General features: G+C 45.2%; 1 protein-coding gene across 1 annotated transcript in view; it reads right to left on the reverse strand.

The window, feature by feature from the left end:
• The window catches only part of LOC111150714 (BMP/retinoic acid inducible neural specific 2), a 108,058-nt gene that overhangs the window by 7,768 nt on the left and 79,950 nt on the right, over positions 1 to 20,340 (reverse strand). Inside the window, exons 3-5 of the mRNA XM_022508265.1 lie at positions 13,890 to 14,080; positions 12,615 to 12,823; positions 1,475 to 1,580 (exon numbers count right to left, since the gene is read on the reverse strand). Of these exons, the coding sequence (XP_022363973.1) occupies positions 1,475 to 1,580; positions 12,615 to 12,823; positions 13,890 to 14,080 (506 nt within the window). The remainder of the gene's footprint in view (positions 1 to 1,474; positions 1,581 to 12,614; positions 12,824 to 13,889; positions 14,081 to 20,340) is intronic.

Consider the following 20,340-nt stretch of genomic DNA (forward strand, 5'->3'; position numbering starts at 1 on the left):
GACAGGAGAACTTCTGGGTACAATAAGCTCCCCTCTCCTCAAATATCTGCCAGCTCTTTACTGTCATGCCCTTAACCTTGTCCTTGGCAGGAAATCAGAGTGCCCAAAGTATGTTATCCTCGTCTCAGCAGACCTCGGAACATAACTTAGAACTCTAGCAGCAGTGGGTGCTCGTTGTTCTTGCTCAAGGTCTGCCTCCTATTCTGAACGCTCCTAAATTCTCCTCTCCTCATGTCGTGCCCACAGCTGGCACTTGAGCAGCCCAGCCCACACACCCTGTCCACACGCTTGCTTTCGACGCACACCCTTCCAAGTCCTTTCTCTTCACCTCCCCCACTCCTTCCCTCCTCCTCACCATAACATTTCCCATTGCTATAAAATAAGTGCCCCGAGCAATGTCTGCATGAGTGATGGGCTATAAAATTAAATGGCATAAACCATTCCAAATGAACCACCAGACATTCCGAACTTCACTCATCGCTAATTTCCAGACGCAAACCCAGCCCACCGAGGGACAGGAGAAGAGGGACGCTAATGGCATGAGGTGCCTCTCTAAAGCAAGGAGTCTTTTACTCCTTTGTTTTATATATTCCTTGATTCCGAAAGTGCTGATGGGTTGCATCTAGCTCAGGTTGCCTGGAATTTGTAATCGTAGATCCTGGGTGAGGGCTATTGATTTTATAATACCGAGACAATAATATCTTAAACAGAGTCGAATTCAGTTAGGCCTTAAGAAAAATGAACTTTTCCCATTGCCAAACAGCTCTGTCTGAATCAGTTTGCATAGCCCTGGCCCAGGATGCTTGGGGGACAGGCAGCAGGAGCTGAGGGCCTCCCCTTAACCTCCCAGCCTCCAGGCCTCATGCCACCCCGTCTTTTTGCTTTCCTGTTTGCAAGGCTGTTTTGTCTAGTTCTGTCTCCAGTGGGGGCTCCCGTTCCTCTCAAACTGTTCTCCTCACTTTGATCTCCCAAGGGAGAGGACAGACTAATCACAGAAAGTAAGAGACCACTCTTGGGGTAGCCAATGACCCCACAGTTTGTAAAGCTCTCAGCTGAGCTAGAGATGGTGGCCCCAAAACCACTCTGCAAAGGCTAGCTGTTCCCCAGTGTGTCCTTAGGACAAAGTGGAGGGTTCTTTGGGCAACAAAGGAGATCATCAAACCAGGCCAAGGTATGGATGTGGTATTGCTGTAGGATAGTGACAGGGGTCTTGGGGAGGACTAACACGTGGGAGGGTGTGGGTGCCAAGAGGTATGAACAGTAGTCTTGGGTGCAGGATAAACCATGTCCGAAAAATCTCCCAAAAGAATGAGGGAAAGTTGTTTCATACGGGTCCCAGAACTCCTGGTGGTTCTGGTCCTTGGCAGGGTTTAGCCAAATGAGGCACCCAGGACCTTCTCCTGCTCCTCGGTGAGCCACGTTTTTCAGGAGATGTGAAAGATTTTGACACCCCTCCCATCGCGGGACCGCTTACCGAGTAACTGCACTTTGTTCTCCGGACTCTGTACCAGGACAGAGCTGACCGAATCCAGGTTGTCGTAGTTGCTGCAGCCCAGAGGGCCAGTCCTGGTCTCCGTGACCTAGAGAAGGAGGGCACAGTGTGGATTTAGATGCCCAGTGGAGACCAGCCCTAGGCGCTTCCCTTTCCAGCCATCTGACCTCAATCCCCTTGTCTTGTCCTTGAGCAGCCCAAGAGCGCATGCGTTTCCCTTCCCCCAGGGGCATGAAGCCACCTTCCTTCCTTGTTCTAACTGGGTGCGTACTGGTGGTGGAGGGCGGCCAGCGGCAGGTTGTACACAGTGCGAGGCTTCCGAGGGAGCCAAAGGGAATTCGCCTCTGGGAAGAAAAAATTCAACATAGGCAGAGGAAGATGGACCTCTAAGCCTGAGTCCCCCCCACTTCCTCCCCCAGAGGGAGACAGGAGTCCAGATGTGGATGCTGTCAGCCGGCTGGCAAGCCCAGCTGCATCCACTCTATGTGGTGCTCGCAGCTTTAGGGATCCCGAGGATGAAAAGCACTAGAGAAATAGGAGTTACGAGTATTATTATTAGTATTAAACATTTAAGTCCCACCTCACCACTGAGATGTCCTTAGAGAAAATCAGCCATGGGCTTATTGCATATTTTAATAAGTATATTAAATATACATAAACTCTTATAGCCATGTAATATTCCAAAACACCACAGAATCATTTTAAAATATTATAAAGTTGGCCTATCCATTTTTCTCTGATGTTTTTAAAATATAAGATGAAAAATGGGGAGCTTTAAATGCACTGAAATAATTCCCTAATAAGAATGATGGGGACCCGCGGCCCTTTCTTCCCGGGATCTCCGAGAGCTTTGCCAACAATCAATCAACCAATCAACGAGTATTTATTGAGCAGCCGCTGTTCAATTCCGTACAATTCATCAAACATTCATAGAGTGCCTTTCCTGGAGTTCTTCAAGGAGTCGGCCCTGATATCTCGGACCTTCTCTCCTGGCTCTGGGCACCTCTGCCCTGCAGCAGGTGTAGAAGTTTCCATCCTTTTCCATAAAGATCTGGTTAAAGTCTGGGTCCTCCACACACTAAAGGCTCCCCGGGGGCTAGGCTTCTATTCACCTTATTCACCAGGTTGTCAACAGCAACGAACACAGTGCCTGGCACATAGTAGATACTCAGTAACTTAGAGCATGTGTAATATGTTCCAGGCTTTGTGGGGCGGAGACTCAGTGAGAGGAGAGATGTGCAAGTTATGCACAGAGTCCTCCAGGAAATTACACCCTGGGGGAGAGGCAGGTGCACAATGCAACTGGCGGCGAGGCACCCAAGTCAGCAGAAGCCCTGTGTCAGTGCGCACTCAGGAAAACAGAGCTCTGAGCAGAGAGAGGGAGCGGAAGGGAAGCAGCAACAGAGGAGACTCAACTGAACAGGTCCTTAAGAATAAGTAGACGTCTTAGTGAATCTCTGTATTATACACCTGGATGTAATATAACATGGTATGTTAACTATACAGGCATTAAAATAAAATAAAATAAAAAGTAAAATGAAATAAATAATAATAAAGAGAAACAGAAGCAGCCAGGAAGAGAAGGGAAGGAAAGTTCTCTGCAAACCAGGAGAAGGGGTGAGCATAAGCTGTAACACACAGCTGGAACGTGTGTCGTGAAAATGTCCAGCACCCTGCAGGTTACGGGGTGGCGGGGGAGTCACCAGGTGATGAGCAAAGTAGAAATGACATTTTTAAAGAGAAGTTAGTAGTTTTAGTCTTAAAAAAATACTCATGGGGGGTGCCTGGGTGGCTCAGAGGGTTAAAGCCTCTGCCTTTGGCTCAGGTCATGATCCCAGGTCCCTCAGCAGGGAGCCTGCTTCTTCCTCTCTCTCTCTCTCTGCCTGCCTCTCTGCCTACTTGTGATCTCTGTCTGTCAAATGAATAAATAAAGTCTTTTAAAAAATGAAGTCTGGTTTGATACTGACTAGAAATAAGGTAGGGAGACAGATGGGAGAGAACCTCGTGACTTAAATTAGTCTGAGAAGGCTTCGTGGGGGAGGTGAGCTGTGAAGGATGAATAGGAAGGGAGGGGAAAGAGGAGAGAATTAGGAGAAAAAGAGGTGATTACAGACAGAGACCAAGGCGTAGACAGACACAGCGCACGAAAAGCAGCAAACCCAGCCCAAATAAAGAATGGGACCAAGAGCATGACAGGGGCAGGAATGACTACCCTACGGTTGTCAAGTTCATCCCCCAATGTCATCTCTTTTAACCTTCACAGAAACTCTGAGACAAAGCTCACTACTATCACTCTCTGAAGAAGAAAACCAAGTTTCACAGAGTTTTGGTGCCGAGGCCACAGAGCTGAGAGTAGTTAAACAGGATTTTAATGTTTGAGTCCTCAGTCTCCTCCTGTCTCCTGAGAGGGTGTGTCAGAGGACTGCAGAAAATAGAGTTAAACCCCTGTGGGTGACATCACGCCTAAAAACAAGTATCAACAGAGCAGTTCATCCAAACTAGTTCAGTGATCTGCCCTCTGCTCTGAACGTGAACCCGGGGCAAAACAAACTGTATAGACTCGAGACCACCGTATCCTAATACTACAGATGAGGAGCCCTTGGCCAGGTAGGTGAAATGATTTATTCAAGGTCACACAGCTAGTTACCTGCAGGGCTCGGATTCATTCCTCTCATTCACACCTTCTCTCACTCGCCCATTTATTCATTTAACTATGCAAGGAACATCCAGAACTCACCCTGAGTAAGGCACAGGCACTGCCATCAGGAGTTCAGAGACCGGAAGAAACATGCTTCCGTAAGCCCAGCGTTCGGGCTGTTACACCTGCCTCCCTCCACAGGTGGGCACTAGGTGCTGAGTACTGGCTGTGTACTGAGTGAGCGGCTGATGGGCTAGCGGTCACACTCAGCGGGAAGGCAGGGCCAGGCTTCCTTCAAGGTGAGGTCTTCATCTCTATGTAAAAACGCCTGTAAGAGGAGCCGTGGCCATGGACAAGCCCAGCTCTTCTGGAGTGGGATGGACTGAAGGGCAGGGTGGAATGGCGGGTGAGACGGTGGGTGGGTGTGGTATTTAGGACACTTGCCTCTCCCCGCCTCCAGGTGACCTGGCCACCACACTGTCATGGAGATCTGTGCTGGCTTTTCCATCCACCCACTCCTGAGCTGGCTGCTCACCAGCACTGGGTCCAGGCAGGGAGGGAGCTACATGCCTCAGGGAGGAGTAGGATGACCCACCAAGGAGGAGACCAGTGAACAGCCGCTCTCCTCTCCCTTATGCCCCCACACTCCCTGTCTACCTGCCACCAACCCATCTGGGTCCCCACCACCAGCACCATTTTATGCAGCATTCCAGGCTGGCTCTGAGGCGGTTTTCTGACCTTGACTTTGCTATTTCCAAAGGTCAGTTCCACAGAGGACAATCAATTAGGTAAGTCATGGAGAGGATGTGGGTAGCTTCCCTTTGTTAATTGTGTCATGAGGACAGGAACGAGGAAGAGACAAAGACTCTGATCCCCACGGTCACTTCCTTAGAGGGAAGGAGCCAAGCCAGATCGAGAATGAGGAAGGCTCACTCAGATGACGCTAGATCCCCAAGTCACCTCTTTCTCCACTGCCATTCTGCTCTGAGCCACCTCTGTCCTGAGAGACAGAAGGAGATGGGAAGAAAAACAAGACATGTAGAGGGTCCTCTTCCAGATATTGCCTGGGCACTGGCTTGATAAGCTGCCTGAAGGAAGACCCCTTCCCCCCAGGGATGAGAGTCCCAGAGTCTCTAGAGGATGAGTCCAGAGAACCCTGTGCTCTGTAGCAGACACAGATAGCTTTGGCAGATTACAAAAAGGGCCCACAGAGATAACGGAAAGCACCATTCACTCAGGCGCATACATTCAAAGAGCATCTCCGATAAGCTTTCAGAAAGGGAAAATAATTGTGTGCTAATTGGTCTGTTGACAGAGACTGTCCTGCCTTCAGAAAGCCCTGATGGATCTCAGGTTCATTAGCACATCCAATTTTCCGTAAATACTGGCTCATACAAGCCCTCCTTCCAGCGAGCCTGCTCTCCTCCCCTTGCCCTTCGAGGCCCCGCTGCTCTTGTCCTACCTCGGGAGTCACCTGCAAAGCTAAGCGCCGGAAACGGGCTTCTCACTGCCAGCCCACCCCTTCCCGCGACAGGGCCGGGCAGGGCGAGCGCAGCCACGGTGTGTGCCTCAAAGAGCAGCAGGCTGAGCCCCAGGCTGCTGTGCTGAGGAATTCACACAAGCCTTTTTAAGGACGCTTTGTGAGAAGCGCTTCTTTTTGCCATCCTGGGATCCACTGGGGTTTGGGGTGGGCTCTTTTCAGTAAGCTCTGGAACGTATCAAACCAAGTCCTTCCCCCACCTTCGACTAAGTGGAGGGTTTGCTGCCACCCAGAAACAGGCTCGTCCGCTAGCGGCTCTCCTCCCCTCCCAGGCTTACCAGCTGTCATGGAAGCAGTTTAATATTCTAATAATTGGTCTAGCCAAACCAGCCGAATGTAAGCCCTGACTACAGGAAAGTCAAATCATTGGTAACTCCATGTCCTGGAGTCCACGGACTTCTCAAGGTCACAACTTGACCTTGATGAGCACTGAGGCCGAAACCCAATCCCAAGTCTTCTCACTTGAGCACGTTTGTTTCCCACTAAGCCAGGCAGCCTGCCTTCACCTGCCTTCAGCTATCAAGTGCTTTACTGAGTGTCTCAGCACGTGGCAGCCGCCGCGAGGGGACCTGGAACCACGTGCGTGCTGAGGAGTCCCTCCTGCGCTAAGCCCTCCTGTCACACCTGTGAGCACGGGGAGGTGCCAATGGGGATGTCGCCAGCTGCAGTGTAACGTCACAAATCCTGCAATGGAGCTGTGTACCGATCAGGGTCAACCTTACAGCGGAGTGGGGTTTTCAGTGGGGTCTCCGAGCAATGTGTCGGATAAACGAAAGGGGCCAGCATGCCTCTCGCTCCGTGTTGGTGAAAACAAGTGGCTAACGAGGGGTAGGAAGTAGAAGCACACCTGCTTACAGAAATAAGAAACAGGCAGATGTGCTGGAAGATTTTTCCTTCACCAAGGCTGAGCAGGTGAGCAGAGCGCCTCAGGCCACCCCCCTTGATCCAGAGACATGACAGGGCAGGAAGCCCGCTCCATGGTCCCAAAGGCGCATTCAGTAGAGGCAAGTGGGCGGCAGGGGCCGCAGAGCCAACTCGGGCGTGTTAGCTAGCAGGGATGCACCCAACCTACTGGCCCTTGCTCTGTGAGTCTGGAAAAGTATGTGAGAGCAAAGAAATGGCTCTGGCGGAACACTCTACAGCTAAGACAGAATGGACGGCTCAACCCTATCAAGTGAGCAGAGTGGTGGGACAGGTGAGGTGCCAAGATCTCCCTTTGCTCCTTGTTTGGCAGGGTGCTCTTGGACAGGTCCCTGGTTCTCCAGACCTCACTAAGCTCTGTGAGGATGAGGACCTAGAGGAATGGAAGTAGGAGAAAACACTAAATGGTCCTTGTACTCTTGTGATTCTCTGAACTGCATCTCGTGGGGAGAGCACACTGCACTCCTCACCAGAGAAAACTCCAGGCTGATCGACCTAGTGGAAGATGAATTATCATCTCACACCCCCTGTGTGACCGGAGGAATTCCAAAAAGAGACTTCCAAGGATGGTGGCCCCATTTTGTGGGGATGGGCAGTGGCTCTAGTTCTGGAAAGTGCTTCTGCAGGCCATAGGCACTAGAATAGATGTGGCTTGGGGTGCCTTCCCATCTCTCATTCTGCCACCTGCAGACTTTGCCAAAGAGAGGAGTTCGGTGAGCCGTACCTGAGACAATGGGTTAGACTGTATTGGACTAAAGTGGACCTTGAACCAGACTTTTTTCCTCCAGGAATTTAGAACTGTGATACTGAGAGGAAAAATTTAAAGGGTGGTGGTAGACACCCTTGAAGTTCAGAATAAATAATTATCAAGCGATTCTTATGTGCCAGGAATGGAGACTACAACTATGAACAAGAGTGGTCCCTGCCCTGATGGTCCCCGCTGAGAGAGCAGACAGTGTTCCGTGTGGGCCAGAGTCAGCTCCAGAGCAAGGCAGAGCTAAATGTAATCCAGAGTCACTGGTGTACAGAAAAGTCTAGAGAAAACAAAGGAAAGAACTTGCACAAGAGAAGCCGGAAGATGAAGCAGATGAAGGAAAACAGATGGCATGTGTTCCAACAAGAAACAGAGACAGTAACCTGGGCATCTCGCCACCCTTCAACAAGACCCATGCATCTGGAAGGCACTTAGTGTCTCATCCTTGGAGATCTGTGATAGTCTTCACCACAGTCCTCCTGCCCAATCACCTTTATGCTCAAGTGACCTTGAGTACCTTTGTTTCTTTCAACTGACCGTGCTACTGTGCCCTTGTACACACACTGAGAAGAACCTAACCTATGTGGAAAACAGGGTCAGTGACTCAGTCAGTCAGTCAGTCAACAAACCTTTACTCATCACCCATAATGTGGCAAGCTCTGTACTCTCACCAGCAACCGAAGATGAGTAAGACCCCAGTCCCTCCCACAAGGACCTCAGAGTCTCAGAGGTCACCACGTTAGCTAGCAATTACAGTTCAAATGATGAGCCCTGTAAAAGAGGCACGTGCTTGAGACACTGCAGAGGAGCATTTAACTACCTTGGAAGTCAGAAAAGGCTTCACAAAGGAGTCACCTTTTTGACTTGACCAAAGAAGGATGAGGGAAAGGCACTTCGGTAGACAGACAAAACCAACAGCAGGTGCCAGGGATGTGCATATATTTGAATACAGACAACTCGTTGGCTAGGACTGGGCTACATGACAGAAGTGGTAAGTGAAGGGCTGAGGCAGGAGCCAGGCTAAAAAGAGACAAAAGAATAGTAGGGATAGATCTTCGACAGCCTGATGGTTTTGTTAAGAAGAGGAATTATCCTTTTTTAAGCTCCAATTATGCCGTGTCTCAAGCATTCTATCTATTTTTCTATTTGATCCTCACAGAAAGCCATCGAGGTAAGAAATATTCTGATCATTCAACAGTTTTAAGACTGAGAAAACCGAGGCTCAGAGTAGTTTGGGAACTCGTCCTAGCCTAGATCACCACGAGCAGGAGCACAGCAGCAAAGACTCTTGGGTGCGACCCTACACTCCTTCCATTGAGTCACACTGCCACCATGGCTGGGCTGCAGTGGTTTAAGCAGGAGGATGGTACGAGATGATTTGCTCTTATGCAAGCGGCAGAGAGGGTGATAAGGGAGCAGTGCTGAGAATGGAGACAGAGAGACTAGTTAAAAAGATAATGCAAGAAAATCAGGCAAGCATCCTTCAGCTCCTGAATTAAGGGGATGGCAGGTGCATGAGGAGGCTGCAAAGGGCAAGTTGAGAATATATCCAATGCAGTGATGATAGTGATGGGCCACGGAGTCTAAGTTAGGCCAACAGGCAAATGAGGCCATGACAGAAAATGAAAAGTTGGTCAGGTCAAAGGATGGGAAGGGACATTAATGGGATGTCGGGGTTGTTAATCCAGAACTCCTTTTCTTTTCTAGGCAAGATCAGTTCTCCACCTTCAACACGGCCCACTCACTACAGAGTTCTGTCTTCTTGGTAAAACCCAGTCTATGCTACTAACAGTCCTCTTTCGTCATTTTAAGCTGCCTAAGAGACCAACCTCCCAAATGTACCCTAAACAAATGTAGCCATTGTCCTCTCTCAGACTCTCACTCCGTACAGCCCCAGAGCTGACCTCTTCTCTTTGGTGCTCTCTCAGTCTCATGATTGGTCTTCGCAAGGTCGTCTATAGCCTTGATCTCTTCTCAAGAATCTATATCCTCTTTGTGCATTAACCACAGCCCAGCAGATGCTGAAGACAGGGGTTCTCAGCCTTCTCATCTCTCTTCACCTTGGCCTCCAGCCCCGTCTCAGTCATCCACACTCATGGCCATGTCCAGAACCTGATTTTTTTTTTCTCTCTAACTCGCTCTCTAATCTCAATATTAAGCCATCACACACTTGCACTTCCTCGGGTCTCTTCCCTCCAACAAATCATCAAACCAACTTTGTGACCTAACACTTTCACAGTGAAACTTTTCACTTTCTGCCATCCCTGAATAGTCTCAGATCCCTCGGTCCATCACTATAGTCACAGCTTTTTGTGTACTCTCACTTCCTTCGCTTCTTTTTTCTTTCATCTTGTACACACACACACACACACACACACACACAAACACACACTCTTCCTTGTTGAATCCAGCTCTCCACCCACTCCATGCCTGCCTGTACTTGAAGCGTCAAATGTGGCTGTTACAACTGACAGCTATGTAAATGGGTCCCCGTTATAACTGTCACCGTGGGTCTCATGTGGGCCCTCAGGGCTGCCCACCAATCCACCACATTTATCTAGTAGTTGAAACACCTAACCCCTACCCTTCTGAAACCATTTCCTACATTCTTTTCTCAACAATTTCTTTCCCTTCCTTTTAGTCAAGGACTCTGATTCTCGTGTCCTCAAGGAACTGGATCAATCAGACAAGGACGTTTGCATCCTCCCACCGCAGCTACATGCGACTGCGTGGAGTCTGTCACCTGAATGCCTCCTGCTGCAAAGGATAGGATGTTTATGCTCCTAGGTAAGACCCACCTCTCCATGGACTACTAGCCTCTCCCGCTTACCCGGCTGCTCTTGTAACTGCCTCCTGTCTTTCCTCCACCATCATCTTCTTCCTCTCTTCTGAATCATTGCTACCAAAATGCCAAGATTCGAATATCCTCCACCTTAAAAACAAAATCTCCACCTTCCTTGACCTTCCACCACTCTCCAGCTATCCCCCATCTTTTGTCTTTACAGCAAAAACCCTTAAAGAACTGCCTTCTCCTCCTCTGATTCCTCCCTTTGCTTTCTCTCTTGAACCTTCTATACTCAGCCTTTTGTACCTGTCGTGTCACTGAAACCCCTCATCTCTAGGTTGCTCATTACCTCCATGTTGCCAGATCGAAGATCCATTCTCCAACTACTCAACAGCATCTAACACAGCTGTCTGCTCCTTCTTTTGAGAAACACTTGCTTCACATGGTCTTGTGATAGGACTTTGGTTCCTTCATGCTGATCTGCGTGATCTCAGCCTCCTTTTAGTTCCTCCTCCTCTTCCCCATTTCTGGATATTGATCTGCTACTCAACTCGGCCCTAGAACCATTTACAGGCTACATTCACTCCTCAAGTGATCTCATTCCATCTTGCCCACAGTATTAAATACCAGCTACACATGTGTATACAGTGGTGTACCGAATTTCTATCTCCAATCATGACCTTTCTATTGAAATCCTACTGTTATATCCAGTTGCCTGTTAGATAGCTCCACTCGGATGTCTAAGAGGAATGTCACACTCAGGGTGTCTAAAATCAAGCTCCTGATTTGTTTCTTTCAGATGGCACCTCTCCCAGCATTGTCCTTCTCAGTAAAAGAATCACTGTCATCTGGTTGTTCATGCCAAAAATTTTAGTGACTCTTGATTCCTTTCTTCTAATTTATTAGCTAATCCCAGAGGCTCTACCATCAAAACACATCCTGCTTCTGCCAACTTCTCACTACCTCTCACAGCCAGCTTTGTCTGAGCGGGCCACCGTTCTTTCCTCCCTTGACCATGGATGGCATCAGTCTCCACAATCCCGCTTTCTCTTCTCTTCCCTAAGCAGTGATGCCCTCATGATCTTAACATCCTTTATTGATCTCTGTCTCAGGCAGTCTACCACCGGGCGGGGAGGGGGAGGTTAGGGGGAGAGAAAAGATGTTCTCCGTAGGCTCATCTCCTCTTCACCCCTCTGCTGACTGCACTCCAGCTACCTGACACAGTGTTTCTGGACCACAACACGCACACTCCCACTCGCAGCAATCACACCTGCTCTCACTCAAGATACCCATGTGCCCCCCCCCATTCAGATCTCTGCTTAAATGGCATTTCTTCAAACAGGTCTTCCCGAAAGTGCCATGTCCCCATCACTCTCTTTCCTCTTCCCTGAATCCATTTCTTCGTATCATTGATCCCACCTAACATCATGTATTAGAATGTGAAGTTCATGAGGGCAGGGACTCTCTATGCTTTGTTCACTCTTAGGATTCTCAGGAGCCAGAGCAGAGCACGACACATAACAGGTGTTCAATAAATATCTACTGAATGAATAAATAAAGGAACAAAATTTCCTTCCAATTTTGGGTGTGATAAAAGCAGCATATAATACAAGACAGACCACCACTCGCTACCTTGACTTTATATTTAGAATAAAATAATCCAGCATTTTCAAGTATTGTCATTGGTCTTCCTTTCCCTAAAACAATATGAACTTTGCTAGAAATGTCCTAGCTGTAAGTAGAGAAGATGGGATGACGGTTATGATTATTAATGTTATAGTAACCATTGATCATTTTCCAACATGCTTGAGATCATATCACTCCTCCGCTCAGAATTCTCTGCTTGTTTTTTGCTGCATTTTGACATGAAAATTCCATATCATGGCCACGTAATCTGGTTCTAGTCTACTTCTGAACCCCATCTAGTGCCAGTGTCTTCCTGTTCACTTTACTGCAGTCACAGCGATCTTCTGTGTTCTAAGGCACCTGCCCCAGGGCCTTAGTTCTCACTATCTGAATATCCTTCCTTCAGATCACTCGCATATCAGCCTCAAAACCTAAACCTGAAGTGATCTCCCTGGACCAATCTGGCTAATATTAGCTGCTCCCTTCTCTCACCCCAGGAAATCTGTACCTTATGACTCTCTTTTCTTTGTACCTTTATCTAAAATTACTTTGCTTTTATACTTGTTTAATATCCTTATCCCTCACCGGAATGTAACCTCTGCAGAGTAAGGACCTTGTCTCTCCTTCACAACAGTCCGCTGGCCAGAGATTACCTCAGAGTAGAAGCTACATGTCTGTCTGCTGTACAGGGAAGACCTGGACCACCTTTCAGGGTTGGCTGTGCCTGTGTCAGGAAGCTGCTTTCCCACATCCCTCAGTCAGGCCTGGCTGACCTGGAGCTGGCTAAGACTCCTGCTTCCCCTTTGGTTCCTCTCTGCCTGTCTGCCGTCCCTCCCCCAGCACTTCGCAGGCTGTTACCTTAATGGCCCCCGTGGCTATCTGGATATGGTGCAGCCGCCTCAGTGTGCTCTCTCTGTCGATGAAGTAGGAGGCTGCCAGCTGGTGCAGGGTCTCCAGAGACACGGCAGAACTGTTTCCACTGCCCCCAACGACAGGAGCGCTTCCTGCTGTTTCTGCCTTGCGGCTCAGTTTTCGCTTGTCCACAAAAATGGTCAGGGACTCTTCTCCTGTCGCAAACAACATGGGTTCACTGGTAAGGCCTTCTGCTCCCTAATACCCTAACAGTTAGAACATGAAACCCTTGGCCAGAAGAGTCAGAGCTCAGAAGGAGTCAGCTGCCCCTGCTGAAGAGAGTTCTAGAACAGTCTCATCAGACAGTGCACAGGGTAGCAGGCGTCACTGCCCCAGGGGCCCTCCTCCCTTTCCCTCATTCTTTAACCATCCCATAGCTCATCCCCTCCCCTCCAGCTTATCCATTTAACATCCTTTATTGATCTCAGTCTCAGGCAATCTACCTCCATGGGGGAGATAAAATTTTTTCTCTCAAGTTGTTTATGAGAAGTCACCATGGATATTTCTGCTCCCTCAGAAAGGGCAAAAGCCTTGAAGTTCAACCTCCCTCCTCCCCATCAATCACTCAGCACCTACCACATGCCAGCAGCTGGCCTGAACCCTTGGAGAGTTTCTTTTTGTCCATCAGACGGTGAGCTAAATGTTATAATAAATCCCGCTTTCTTCCCAGGGCAGCGACAGCCCTGTCTCCTCAGAGCTTTCGACTTGGCCACAGGTTACACCATCCCCACTCCCAACCTTGTCCCCATCCAGCCCAGAGCCACTGGAATTGGTTTGGCCAGTTACCAATCTTTAGAGAGGCCAGCAGGGGTCAGGGACTCAATGGACATTTACTTCTTTGCCTATGGGTCCGACAACTATAGCCACAGCAAATACTAGGATGTGGAGAAGCCTCTGGGTTAGAAGGCGCTGTCAAAAGAAAACTGGGAGCGCCCCCTGCTGGCAAGTGCTTAGTAGGCGCCTGTGAGTCCCCCCACCTCCTTACCCCACACCCCTTCCTCGAGGAGGATGCTTATAAGCAAATAGCAATGTTCTGGATGTCATGATTTGGATGTCAAGAGATTATACTGTTCTCAAAGGCACCAGAAAGAAACTATTTCTCAGGCGATAACAGGCTGGGAAGAGCAAAGACCCAGGAAGACTCAAGCTCTACTCCATGGGTTTTAAAGCTATATTCAATGATCTGACAGCCAGTTCGCGCAGGATCGCGATGTTGCTTACCTCCAAGGGTGGCAGAAAGTAAGAAATGAGTGCCGTACTTTTTAATCAGGTTTTCAGTGACCTGCTGTAGGTTGGGTCTCCTTCCAAGGAGGCGAATATTCCGGATAAATTCTGGGGCGAGAGGCAATGGCAAACTGAAGAAGTCCTTCCTTTCCAGAGCCAAGTTATTTACTTTCCAACGGGCAAACTCCCTGGAGAAAAAGTCAAGGGATAAAGAAAAGCTCCATGTATGTAAGAACAAGAAGCATAAAATCTGAAGTAGAGAATGTTCTTTCTCCACTTCTACCACCATCCCCTCCCCTCAGCACACATCCCTCCACACAGAGGCACCTGGTGCCTGGAAGAGGCCTGCTGGCCTCCACTCAGGCCCCTGTTCCCAGGCTGTGGGAAAGACCCATCTCGGCTGACTTCCATCACAACCTACTTCCATCTGGCTGTCTCACTGGAGAGCCCCTAATCAGCTCATCCGTATGAAGGTCGTCATGTACCATAGTGTAGTATGGGGGCAATACGCCAACAGTGAAAACATGAGAGCAGCGGTTTGCAGAGATGGGAACCAGTTCCAGTTGCTCCTCAGTGCATGAGTCCCATGAGCTCCCCATTTGTAGAGTCAGGAGTTTGGTCTACAACAATAGTCCTCAAACTTTTTGGTCTCGGGGCCCCTTCACACTCAAAAAATGACTGTGTCTGCCATATTCATGTGGCTTATAGCCATGGATGATTACCACTTTAAAAACTCAAACCAAGAAAATTTAAATGTATTATTTTACTTAAAGATCACAGCAGTAAATCTATTACATATAATGTAAATAGCATATTTTTATTACAATAACCATATGTCCTGAAACAAAACCAGTTTAGCAAGAAGAGTGGTATTACTTTGCATTTTTGCAAGTCTCTAATATTTGGCTTAGCAGAAGAGAGCTGCATTCTCATATTTGCTTCTGCATTCAATCTGTTGTGATAATTGTGGATATTCTTCTTTGTGGCTATTTGTTGTTCACTCAACAAATGTCATTCCTTAAAGGTTAGTTACAGCCTGGAATCTGAAACCATTTCAGTGCACTTTTCATAACTCTGTTACATTAAAATCTGGTGTTCTACACTGTACTTTGAATGTGTCCTTTTACCCTTCAAGATTTTGGAACATCATTCACTGGTCATCTAAAAAATATGGGATCACTGAATTATTCAGATCTTCCACATTATGAACTTTTCATTATATAATAGCAAAACACTATATTTGTTAATATCACCACAAATCTCATGAGTAAAGTTATTAAATATTGGAACTGCTACCAAGCTCATAATGACAAATATGAGTTTTCCAAAATTCTAATTTTCATTTGAAAGCTTAAATTTCATCATTGGCAACAAATAATATTAGTTGTTTTCCTTGAAGCGGTAAACCTACTTCATTCCTCACCGCCCCTTTTTTTTTGAGAAAATGTTTGCCAGACACTAAAATCTAAATAACAATAGTTTGTCTGATGGTTGTTCTTTCAAGAAAAATTCAGTTCCAATGAAAAAGCAGCTAGTCGAGCTCACAATTCAATCACAAAAGCATTTTTTCCTTGAGACAATCATTGTTCTTCCATAGCCTCCAATGTGCTTTAGGTGTATTTTTCCATTTCACCATGCAAAATATTAAAAAGACATGTACTCAAGGGTCAAGAGCCAATAAAATTAATAAACTTGACTGCTTCAAGGACATTTCTTATATGAATCTAACATGCATGTTTGTGTGCAGGCACGCGTGCGCATGTGTGTGTGTTTAGGTGCAAGTATGTAATGATAAAAAAAAATACATGACTGGGGCACCTGGGTGGCTCAGTGGGTTGAGCCTCTGCCTTCAGCTCAGGTCATGATCTCAGGGTCCTGGGATCGAGCCCTGCATCAGGCTCTCTGCTCAGCGGGGAGCCTGCTTCCCCCTCTCTCTCTGCCTGCCTCTCTGCCTGCTTGTGATCTCTCTGTCAAATAAATAAATAAAATATTTTAAAAAAATACATGACTACTGGTGTCCTTTGGTGAGACTGCCTTTATCCAAATTAAGATGATTTGTTTTCACAACATTGGCAGATGTCAACATGGACATCCTGAAAAGAGGACCCACCTTCTAAGAAGGCCTATTATACAAGATGCCGAAATTCCTTTCTAATCCCATCTACACTTTTAATCTTCTTGCTTTGCTCCTCACTGAAATGTCTGTATTTTAAAGGGGACACATTTCCAAGAGGAATCTGTCTTGGGATGAAATTTAAAGGATCACATCCACTAGTAAGAAAGGACTCTTCCATGGCCTTTCACATTATACCCCTAAGGACCAGCTCCACTGCATTAGGGAACAACAAAATGTAAAGTCTTATCAACCTTCTCACCCATCCCAACTCTGCTCTTCGTGACAGTGCTAAAGCTTGGTCTTTCTCCCCAAATCCATGGACTACAAATTATAGGGCTGCATAAAAATAAAAGAGTTCCAAAATAAGTGAATAGAAGTCCATGCCCAATTTAAGGCTATAGAATTCTCTCATCTAACTCTAGGAACTAAGACAGAGAGGAGGGGCATGTGCCAAATATTACCAGGGAAACAAAAGAAAAGACGACTAATAATTCAAGGTTCCAACAAAGCCTTTTAAGATTCCCATTGTGTGGCTTTATTTATCTAAGCAGGCAAGTTCATAATAATACATTATCATTTATTTCCATCATACAGGAAATGTCAAACTTTAAAGTACAGGGTATCTGTGGAACTGTTTTCTATCCCAAATCCCACTGCAGCATACAGAACAATTGCTTGATCTCCTGTCTAAATTGACCAAATGGCCAATCAAAAGACATGGGGTGGCTTAATAGACTTTTTTCTTAAAGACCCAACCACATGCTGCTTGCAAGAGACTCACTTCAGCAGTAAGGACACCTATACTGCAAGTGAAGGGATGGAAAAGATATTCCACGTAAATGGAAACCCAAAGAAACCTGGGGTAGCTATCAGTTAAAGTAGACTTTAAGCCAGACTGTAACAGGAGACAAAGAAGGGCATTCTATAATGACAAAGGGATCAATTCACCAAGAAGATACAACATTTGTAAATTATGCACCAAGGTAGGAGCACCTAAACATATCAAGCAAATATTAACAGCTCTGAAAGGAGAAATGAACAGCAGCTCAACAATAGGAGGAGACTTCAATACCTCACTTTCAACAAGGGTGAGTCCATTCAGACAAGATCAACAAGGGAACATTGGCTTTAAATGACATATTAGACCAGATGGACATAACAGATATTTGCAGAACATTCCATTCAACAGCCCCAGAAAACACATTCCTCTCTAGCACACATGGAATTTTTTTGGGGTAGATCACATGTTAGGTCAGAAAACAAATTTTAATAAATTTAAGAAGACTGAAATCATATCATGCATCTTTTTCATCCATAATTGTATGAAACTAGAAAATACGAGAATTAAAGTGGAAAATTCACAAATACATGGAGATTAAACAACATGCTCCTGAACAACCAATAGGTCAAAGGAGAAATCAAAAACTATCTTGAGACAAATGGAAATGGAAATACAAATACCATACAGCAAAAGTAGTTCTAAGTGGGATGTTTATAAAAATAAATGCCTACACGAAGAAAAAATGAAGTTCTTAAATAACCTAATTCATACCTCAAGGAACTAGAAAAAGAACAATGAATTAAGCCCAAAGTTAGCAGAAAGAAGAAAATAACAAAGATCAGAGTGGAAATGAAGAGCATAGAGACTAAAACAATGACAGAAGAGATCAATGAAAATAAAAGTTGGTTTTTGGAAAAGATTTTTAAAATAGACAAATCATTAACTAGACTAACCAAGAAAAAAGGGAGGAGACCCAAGTAAATAAAATTGGTAATGAAAGAGGAGACATTACAGCTGATACCACCCAAATACAAAGGATCACAAGAGACTACAATGAACAATTACTGACCAAATAATTGGACAAACTATGAGAAATGGATAAATTCCTAGAAACATAACCTACCAAGAGTGAATCATGAAAAAGTAGAAAATCTGAACAGACCAATTACTAGAAAGAAGATTGAGTCAGTAATAAAAAACCTCCTAACAAACAAAAGTCCAGGATCAGCTGGCTTTCACTGGTGAATTCTACCAGACATTTAAAGAGTTCTTACCAATGTTTTCCAAACTCTTCCAAAAATAGAAGAGGAGGGGAAACTTCCAAGGCCAGCATTACCTTGATACCAAAATCAGACAAAGACACTACAAGACAAGTAAATTATAGGCCAGTATCCCTGATAAATACACATGCAAAAATCCCCAACAAAATATTGGTAAACTGAATTTGACATTACACAAAGAGAATTATACAGCATAATCAAGTTGGACTTATTCCAAGAATGAAAGGATGGTTCAACATTTGCAAATCAATCTATGTGCTACTCCACATTAATAAAACTAAGTATAAAAACATATGATCATCTCAACAGATGCAGGAAAAGCAATTGAGAAAATTCAACATCATTTGTGATAAAAACTCTCAATAAAAAATATATAGAGGGTACATACCTCAACATAATATATATCCTATATAACAAGCCCACAACTAACATTTTATTCAATGGTTAAAAGCTGAAAGCTTTTTCTCTAAGATTGGAATTAGACAAGGTGGCCCACTCCTGCCAATTTTATTCAACATAGTACTGGCAGTCCTAGCCAGAGCAATTAAGCAAGAAAAATAATTAAAAAACATCCAACTCGGGGCACCTGGGTGGCTCAGGGAGTTAGGCTTTGCCTTCAGCTCGGGTCATGATCTCGGGGTACTGGGATCGAGCCCCGCATTGGGCTCTCTGCTCAGCAGGGAGCGTGCTTCTCCCCGTCCCCCTGCCTGCCTCTCTGCCTACTTGTGATTTCTGTCAAATGACTAAATAAAATTAAAAAAAAAAAAATCCAACTCAGGAAGAAAGAAGTAAAATCATCAATTTGCAGATGATATGGTATTATATATAGAAAACCCTAAAGACTCCACAAAAAAAAACCTGTTAGAATAAAAGAATCCAGCAAAGTTGTAAGATACAAGATCAATATACAAAAGTTAGTTACATTTCTATAGAGTAATAACAAAAAAACCCCACAGAAATTAAGGAAATAATCCCATTTACAATAGCTACAAAAAAAAATAACAAGGAATAAATTTAACCAAGAGTATGAACGTTCTGTACACTGAAAACTATATAATATATTGGTGAAAGAAATTAAAGAAGACACAAATAAATGGAAAGATAGTCTATGCTCATGGATTGGAAGAATCAATATTGTTAAAATGTCCATACTATCCAAAGCAATCTATAGATTCATCACGATCCCTATAAAATTTCCAATGGCATTTTCCATAAAATAGAAGAAAAAAATCCAAAAATGTGTGTGGAACCACAAAAGAGCCCAAATAGTCAAAGCAATCTTGAGAAAAAAAGAACAAAGCTAGGAAGTCATCACACTTCCTAATTTCAAACTACATAACAAAGCTATAGTAATCAAAATGTGGTATTAGCATTAAAAACACATTGACATCTATGCTAAGTGAAATAAATCAGAGAAATACAAATACCATATATTTCACTCATATTCAGAATTTCAGAAACAAAACTGATAAACAAGGGAAGGGAAGAAAAAATGAGATGAAAACAGAGGGAGACAAATCATAAGAGACTCTTTGAAGGAAACAAACAGGGTTGCTGGAGGGGAGGTTGGTGGGGGGATGGGGTAACTGGATGATGGACATTAAGGAGGGCATGTGATGGAATGAGCACTGGGTATCATATGCAACTGATGAATCACTAAATTCTACCTGTGCAACTAAAAAACAGAAACAAAAACAAAACAATAAGACACACCGATAGTGGAACAAAACAGAGAACCCAGAAACAAACACACATACATGGTCAATTCATTTGTGACAAAAGAGCCAAAAATATACAATGGGGAAAGGACAGTCTCTTCAATAAATGGTAATGGCAAAACTGAAGAACCACGTGCAAAAGAATTAAACTGGACCCTTATCTTCCACCATACACAAAGATAAACTCAAAACAAATTAAAGACATAACTTAAGACTTGGAAGAAAAACTCTTGGAAGAAAGCATAGGCAGTAAGCTCCTCGACATGCGTCTTGGTGATTGTATTTTGAATCTGACACCAAGCCCAGCCTCCCTGATTCATGGTAGGCCATATTCATCAACTAATAAACAATTTCTATCCTATCATTTAGATTTCTAGAAGAAATAATTTCCATTTTTTCGTAATTTCTTACAATGATCAAAACCCCTTACCAAAAAGAAAGATCACCTTACCATAGACGTGATTCCCAATATAATTAAATGTAATAAATAAAAAATGATGTGCTCAGTCCCTTCATTCAGGACTGCCAAACAGTACCTCCTACAAGCTTTCCT

Source organism: Enhydra lutris, unplaced genomic scaffold (genome assembly GCF_002288905.1).
Source record: "Enhydra lutris kenyoni isolate GAN:26980312 unplaced genomic scaffold, ASM228890v2 scaffoldscaffold24, whole genome shotgun sequence".
NCBI lineage: Eukaryota > Metazoa > Chordata > Mammalia > Carnivora > Mustelidae > Enhydra > Enhydra lutris.